This window comes from Panicum virgatum, chromosome 3N (assembly GCF_016808335.1).
Source record: "Panicum virgatum strain AP13 chromosome 3N, P.virgatum_v5, whole genome shotgun sequence".
Classification (NCBI taxonomy): domain Eukaryota; kingdom Viridiplantae; phylum Streptophyta; class Magnoliopsida; order Poales; family Poaceae; genus Panicum; species Panicum virgatum.
Window position 1 is genome coordinate 67837639 of NC_053147.1, and position 7287 is coordinate 67844925.

General features: G+C 45.2%; 1 protein-coding gene across 3 annotated transcripts; it reads right to left on the reverse strand.

Annotated features, from left to right (window-relative positions):
- Positions 1-114: 114 nt before the first annotated feature.
- LOC120666975 (nuclear transcription factor Y subunit A-10-like) lies at positions 115-5173 on the reverse strand. Of its 3 annotated transcripts, none has more exons than XM_039946972.1 (6): positions 5021-5173; positions 3999-4430; positions 2214-2314; positions 1996-2064; positions 1278-1421; positions 115-1036 (listed from the first exon to the last, which is right to left on the reverse strand). In XM_039946972.1, the coding sequence occupies exons 2-6, from the start codon at positions 4282-4284 to the stop codon at positions 641-643; spliced, it is 996 nt and encodes a 331-aa protein (XP_039802906.1). In that variant the 5' UTR covers positions 4285-4430; positions 5021-5173; the 3' UTR covers positions 115-640. The 3 variants fall into 3 exon arrangements, with proteins under 3 accessions (XP_039802906.1, XP_039802907.1, XP_039802908.1); XM_039946973.1 differs by lacking the exon at positions 5021-5173 and adding an exon at positions 4532-4984; XM_039946974.1 differs by lacking the exon at positions 5021-5173 and adding an exon at positions 4824-4981.
- Positions 5174-7287: the final 2114 nt, after the last annotated feature.

Genomic DNA, 7287 nt, shown 5'->3' on the forward strand with positions numbered 1-7287 from the left:
ATGCTGGAGCGCAGTATGAGTTCCACAATGCCTTCTTGCAGATTAGACTCATCCAAGCATATGCAAGCCTCAAGAAAAAAATCCTTCTTGCAGATCAAAATACCTCCAAAGCCATAGCACTGAGACATGGAGCACAAAGTACAAACCAAGCCCAAAGTCTCAGTAGTCAAATACATCATTACATTACTGAGTTCAAGCTTTCAACACACCACATATTACAAACCATGTCCACACAAGCTTCAAGCACACCACAATTCATCACTAACAAAAGCCAAGTCTTGACACACAATCAGACTCAGAAATATACTCCACTTCCAGTACCTAGTCTGAAGTTTCAAGCTTTATTCAGAAAAACAACACTGAAACCTGCTCGCGCAAAACGAGTTTGATGCTGGAAGCTAGTACTACCAGCATTTTTGGGGGCACGGGTGTTCCACTCATCACAAGATCCCAGAAATAGAATATCTAGGAGAATTAGGCGATAAGAGGAAATAACCACAATGCCTTCAGCCAAGAATGAATTGCCTACCGACAGCCAAACGATGGGAGGGACAATCCCTGACCCGGAGCTGGTAACACCCAGCAGCATCTGCTGGTTGTCGCCAGTTCCTAGCATTCGGCTGTCCAGTAACCCCTCTAGTCATGCTCTGAGGAGGTCACAACAGCCTTCAGAGGCTGTTGGCCACTTGAAGGGGATACCGACCCCATGTTCACTGTCCATGATGCTCGGGAGCGGGGTGAAAAACGGAGTGCGGAGGTGATCAAAGCTGTGGTAGTGATCCACATCTTCATGATCATATATGCTTGACACCTCTGAGCCTGACAGACTGGAGACGCTGCTCGGGTTGCCCAGGTCTGACTGCTGGATCTCTGAACTTGGAGATGCCACCTGGCGCATAAGCGGATTGCTGAACATTGCCTTGCCATCTCCAACAGCATCCTTCGAATTGGACTCTTTCTTTGTGTTCAGAAAACGCCCACCAGAGCCTCTTGCGCGACGCAGTGCATGCAGATGGCGAGACTCGTGGAGATATGGCTGCATCATCAAACATACTTGACATGAATGCTAGCAGGCAAGAGAAGATATGTTGCATGGCATGGTGATACAGTATTGATCAGACAAAGGTGACAGTTAAGGAGTTAAATTAATAGTTTGAGATGAGATGTGGCATCAATGGTAGAAGACAACAGACGATGTGTTGCATGGCATGGTGAATAGAAATATCCAAAGGTGTTAATTAGGAAGTTTAATTAATAGTTTGAGATTTGTAAAATACCTTCCTAGCTTTCACCAGCCTATTTTCCCTCTCTGCTTTGGCACGGGCACGGCGTCGACGAAGAATGCCTTCATATTGCTTAGCATTCACATAAATTGGTGCTTCTGTTGGCATATTCAGTGGTATTCGCATGCACCCTCCGGGCTGTGTCCACAAATATAAATGGTGGAAGATAAGAGCAGACTCAATAACTATTCTACAGATTTCCTACTTGACAAACAACAGCAGCAAATAAAGATATTTCCTTTCTGCATTCTCACTAGAATGCCAATATCCAAAGGAAGATATGGCTTCAGCCAGACATTTATAAAAGATAATATCACCATACTATACCTAATACACCTGCTGGTATATTTATTCCCAGGATTACCGTCACTTGCTTTAAATTATTTCATAGTAAAATGTTACATTAGCCAATCTGCCTTTTATTTATTGATAAAACATATAGGCACCAGAAGGATGGGATTTGCAGTTCCACATGTTGAGGCAAAGATGAAATTCATGTTCATCAACATTAAAAACAGTTTGAGAAACATTTAAAACGAAATTAAAAAGAACCATACATAAATTGCTGAAAATGTCGAATTTAGTTTACCACTAAAATATTTTTTTTTATTTTTTTTTACAAATATGCCTTGGTTTTGTGATATGTTACCACAACGGCAAATTCAAACATAGAAATTACATACATGACTGGTCCAAAACTAGCAGAACATACCGTTGCTCCCATTGGATAGGGAGAAAGCAGGCCACAGTGTTGGTCAACATAAAGATTATTAGCAGAAACCTAACAACCACAAAAATCAGTCAGCAGTCAGCAGCAGAGAATGAAGATGCACTTAAATTGTGGAGTCAGGCAAAATGCATTGCAATTTTAATCACAAAAAAAGTTTGCCTCCATGCATATGTATAAATAAAGTAAATGGGCAGCCATACCGTAGATTGACCAAGGCCCAGCTCAAAATGACCATTGTAGATCGCGAATGGGGATGGCAAAGCAGCAGTGGCAGAGTGCCCAGAACCTTTCTCCCCTTTACCTGAAACCAAATGCCATAAAACATAAAAGCACTAAGGAAAGAACCTTGATTCAAGTGGGTTGAGCCAAGAAGCTAATTGCGAACAACTCAAACTTTTGGATAACGATGAAAAGAAATCAAGACGGTAAAATGACAGTACACATGAAAGAACATCTTTTATTCCCTGTCATGTTCTTGGCTCATCTTACTGAATGGAAACACTATATGTGCGAGTCTAAAAATGATGTTCACGTAGTAACTGCAGTACCCTTTTTTGTGGTATAATCCTTGTTTAATGCATTATAAATGTTTATTTTTCTTTTTCTCTATCTGTTCCCCTTTTGTTGGTGACTCATGTTGGGTTTCAACTCAATGACTACTATCCCAGGTACATCGTGGTATGGAATTCTTCGGACTAGAAGGTGCTTGAGATTCCAAGGATAAATGTAGATGAATAGCCATTTGATCCCCAGATGGTTTAAACAAAAAAAAATTAAACATGTGTCCCATCCTAGTGGATCTATATGATAAGCCTACCCCAACTTGCTTGGGACTAAATGGCTTTGTTGTTGTATGGTTGTTTCTGGGGTCAGGCCAGTTCTGAATGAGAAAAGGTACTTATCATCCGAAAATTCAGAGACTAGATCTTATGCCAGGTGTCAGCCTGTCAAATAACAGAAACTACCTACTCCAGATGGGTATGAAGAAGGTACCAACAAACTTACAGTAGCTAGCTATATTACTTCATTGAATCGAACCCATTATATACTATTCCATGCAGAAATTCTAAATGTGCTATATTATTATGCCCATAGGAGAAGAGCGACTTTTCAGATCCCAGCAAATGCTATCCAGGGGGCAGGTCAAATTTAGAAACAAACAGGAAGTACATGTGTACCAGGTACCATAATAGATGAAATCATGGAAACTTTCTATTTGCTACTGACTCTGGCCCCGTTTGGGAGGGCTTCGGCTCTTCCAAAAACAGCTCCGGCTATGGCTCCTCAGATGGAGCGGCTTTTCTGGTGGAGTTGGAGCCGTTTTAGAAAATGTTTGGCAAAACAGCTTCACTTGTTAGATTGATGTGTAAGCCGCGTGAAGCCACGATTTCATGGCTTCACCTTGCCTGTGTAAGCCGCTGATGGCTTCAGAACCGGCTTCACACGTGAAGCCGGTCACAAAACAAACGTTTGGGAGGGCTTCACCTGAAGCCGCTCGTGAAGCCGCCCCAAGAGCCGTGCCAAACGGGGCCTCTCTCTTGTCCTAGCTTCTTAGGCAGCAGCCAAGTGTCATAAAGATGGGCACACATGTGTAGATAAGAAATTTTGCCAGACTCATACAAAAACCTGCTTCTAGTCAACTAAAGGTCATTTTTAGTAAACATTAACACTATATCACCCTTACTATGCTTCATCGATTTGTGTACCAGTGTGAAGAAAGAGCTCCAGCAGGGTACACATGGTGCATGGCATCTGAAAAGGCATCTGCAAACACTTAGTCTAAACCTCTGCAGATTACACTATCCCTAACTCTGAAATAAGGAATGCAAACAAATCCTGCCAGATTTGTACTCGAACCCAGATTTTTGCCATCTGGATCCTATACATGTGTCGCGTATCCCTCCCAAATCTTTTTCCTGCAGATTGAACTAGTCCCAGCCATGTTCTCTACTGACAAACACGCACAAGCACAGAAACATCCTCACCTTGCGCCACGGAGAACTTGAGGACTTCGGGGAGGCCCCTCTCGGCAGCAGCCTTCGCTGGCGGCGGCGGCGGCACCGGAGGACCCAGCGGCGCCTGCGCTCCCGGCGCGACCTGGAACCGGGCCTCCCGGCACGGCGACGCCTCCGGCGGCACCTTCCCCTGGCCCAGCGCCTCGCCGTACAGCAGCAGCTGAGGCGCCGGCGCCCACCACGGCACCGCGGGTCCGTTGGAGCTGGCGCCGGCGGGGACCTGCCCGAACCCCTCGTGGCTCCTGAAGCTCATCATGGTGCCCGCGCTGCTGCGCCTCCTCCTCCCGAGAAAGTCAGAGGCCGGAGCTGCTGAGAGAGCTTGGTTGGGCAGGCAACCACCTCAAATGCTCCGTCCGATGTTCTCCGGGGTGGATGTAGTTAAGCACCGAACCGAGCCACCAACTGCAATCATGAGCAGCAAAAAACAAGTGGGCTGATTAAGCAACAGATCAGGTAGCAGGAGTGGTGGTAAGATGCAGGAAGAGAGGTGAAATGAGATTGACCGCGAAATAAATCGAAGGGCCGACGACGGTCAGTGAGGATTAAAGAAGTGAGGAGGAAAAGTCTTCAGCAGCAAAAACATAAAGAAATGGCAGGCGAAATGAAGCAGCTCAAGAACCGAGGAGACCAGCCTCAAAATCCAAGAACCGAATCGAGAAGGCAGGAAAAGATGGTAAATTTTCAGAAAACAAAGACGGAAAAAAAAGAATCATCATAGAACTCAAAACCAAATCAGTTAGGGAAAAATAAATGCAAGATTGTTGGTAACCCCAGCATCGAGATGCCGGCACAGACCAGAAGCTAGCGGGATCCCCAGGCGGAGCCGGGTGAGGGAGCCAAGGAGAAGTTATCAGGAAGGAGAGGTCATGCATGAACAGCAGGAGAAGCAGCAGAGATTGCAAGAATCTCCGTGGGGGGCAAGAAGGCACCAAACGGGAAGGATCCAAATATCCAATGGGATGAACAGCGCAGGAGCGAGGAGACCCACTCACATTTCAGGAATCCGATGGGGCCGGAGGAGGAACCCACTGCAGCAGCCAGCAGAGGTAGAGGAGGGGCCAACTGGCCAAGACGAGGCGAAGGAAGGGAGAGGGGGAGAGAGAGAGAGAGGGAGACGGAGAGGAGGAGACGGGACGGGGGAGGGTAGGCGCGTATAAATGGGCGCCCACACTGACACCGAGAGAGAAAAGCCAAGGCCGCGAGTTGGGCGCCACGGCGGCGAGGGGATTGGCACGGGCGCCCAGGTCCAGGGAGAGAGAGAGGGAGCTCTCGGCTCGTGGGTGGGTTAAAAATCCCGACCGAAACCGGTCCGGTTTTACTGGTAATCGGTAAAATCGGTTCGGACAGGTTTCAAATGGCCAAAATTTAAATTCTAAAAAATGAAAAAAATTCAAAAAATTCCTAAAAATACTTTAAGTTGCGACGACTCTAATGGTGTCAAATTTTTTCAAATATTTGTTCATTTAGTATACTTTGCGGGTATGTGAAGTTAAATAAAAAAAGCATGCATAGAAAAATATACAAATACATTATATTAATGTAAAAGTAGTACAAAAGAGGGTTGGAGGGTTCATTTAGGCTAAAACATGTTATACAAACATTCATTTAGTATACTTTGCGGGCATTTGAATTTAAACAAAAAAATTAAATTTGGCCAGTTACCACTCAAACCGACTGATTACCATTCAAACCGACCGATTACCGCTCAAACCGGACCGGTATACCGGTCTAACCGGTCGGCTTACCGATAGGAACCGGTTGAACAGAGATCTTTGATTTGAATTTTGAATTTGATAGGTTTTTACCGTAACCGGTCAAACCGGACCGGTTCACGGGTAGGGTGGGCAGCAATTTGATCCACCTGTCGGTAAAAAACCCGAAACCCCAACCCAAATGGGAGGGGAGGCGGGTTGCTCCATTTCCCAAACCCCACCACCATTCTGATTTCTGATGCGCAGCGCAGATGGTGGGGGCGCGCTAATCTAATCATGGTGTCAAGTGACTGGAAAGTAGTATTTAGGTCTTGTTTAGTTGCATAAAAGTGAACTTGTAAAGTACTATAGCATTTTCGTTTGTATTTGATAATTATTATCCTGGCATGAATTAACTAGACTCAAAAGATTCGTCTCGCAAATTATAGATAAACTGTGTAATTAATTATTTTATTTAGTTACATTTAATATTTCATGCATGTGTTTAAAAATTCGATGTGATGGAGAATCTTGTAAAATTTTGAAATTTTGAAGGGAACTAACAAGGGCTTATACTAATCTGGGTAAGTAGGAGGGCGACAGTGGCGAGTGACGGAGCTGAGGAGCTAGCTCTCGTCTCGCTCCATTGCCCAGCCTGGAACACTGGCTGCGGCATCGCAAGTGGCAGCAACAGTAGTAGCTGCGAGTAGACTAGTGCGGGGTGGGGTGACAGTCAATATTTTTGAAAATTTCCCTATTTGATATATATTTTTAAAATTTTGTTTTTTTAATATAAAAATGAAAAAAAAAGCACGAGTGAGTGCAACGATGCTCCCACCCAGCCTAATGCTACCAACCAATCAAGGCCAGATTGTATACCATAATGCAGGCTAGCTCCAAGTGCAGACATCCCATCATAATCTTAGCTTACCCAAAACTGACGCTGCAGCCAACCAAACTTGCTATCACCCTGTTCGGCAGGCTGGAGCTGGAGTGGTGTGAGAGAAAAATACTGTTACCTGGCTGGTGGCTGGAGGCTGGAGCTGGAAGGATGTGAGAGAGAAACACTGTAGAGCTGGAGCTGGAACCACCAGCCGAACACAGTGTATAAAGACTTGCAAAAGCCTGGCTAGGTCTGGCCATGCATACATCTATATGCCAGGCTTGGGCTAGCACAGCCCAATCACGCCATTACTGTACATAACCCGGTTGACCATACAGTGGGAGCACGTGCCTCTCAGGCGAGGCAGTCAGGCTGCTCCTCTGGCTAGACTTTTCCACCCTCGGTCGTTGCTGCTGCAGCATCAGTATTTATACTACTAGTTCACTTTGGATTTTGGATTTTTAGAAGAGAATTTTACACATTTGAAGTATTAAATATAGACTAATCACAAAACTAATTATAGATCTCGTCTGTAAACTACCAACTTTTTTAGGGCATATAAAGTTACCTTGGATTATTTTCATCAAGGGATGTCGGGCCAGTTGGTTCCGGCACTCCGGAGGTCGTGGGTTCGATCCCCTGAAGGGGCGAATTTCCGCCTCCGGTTAAAAAAAAACCCTCGCCT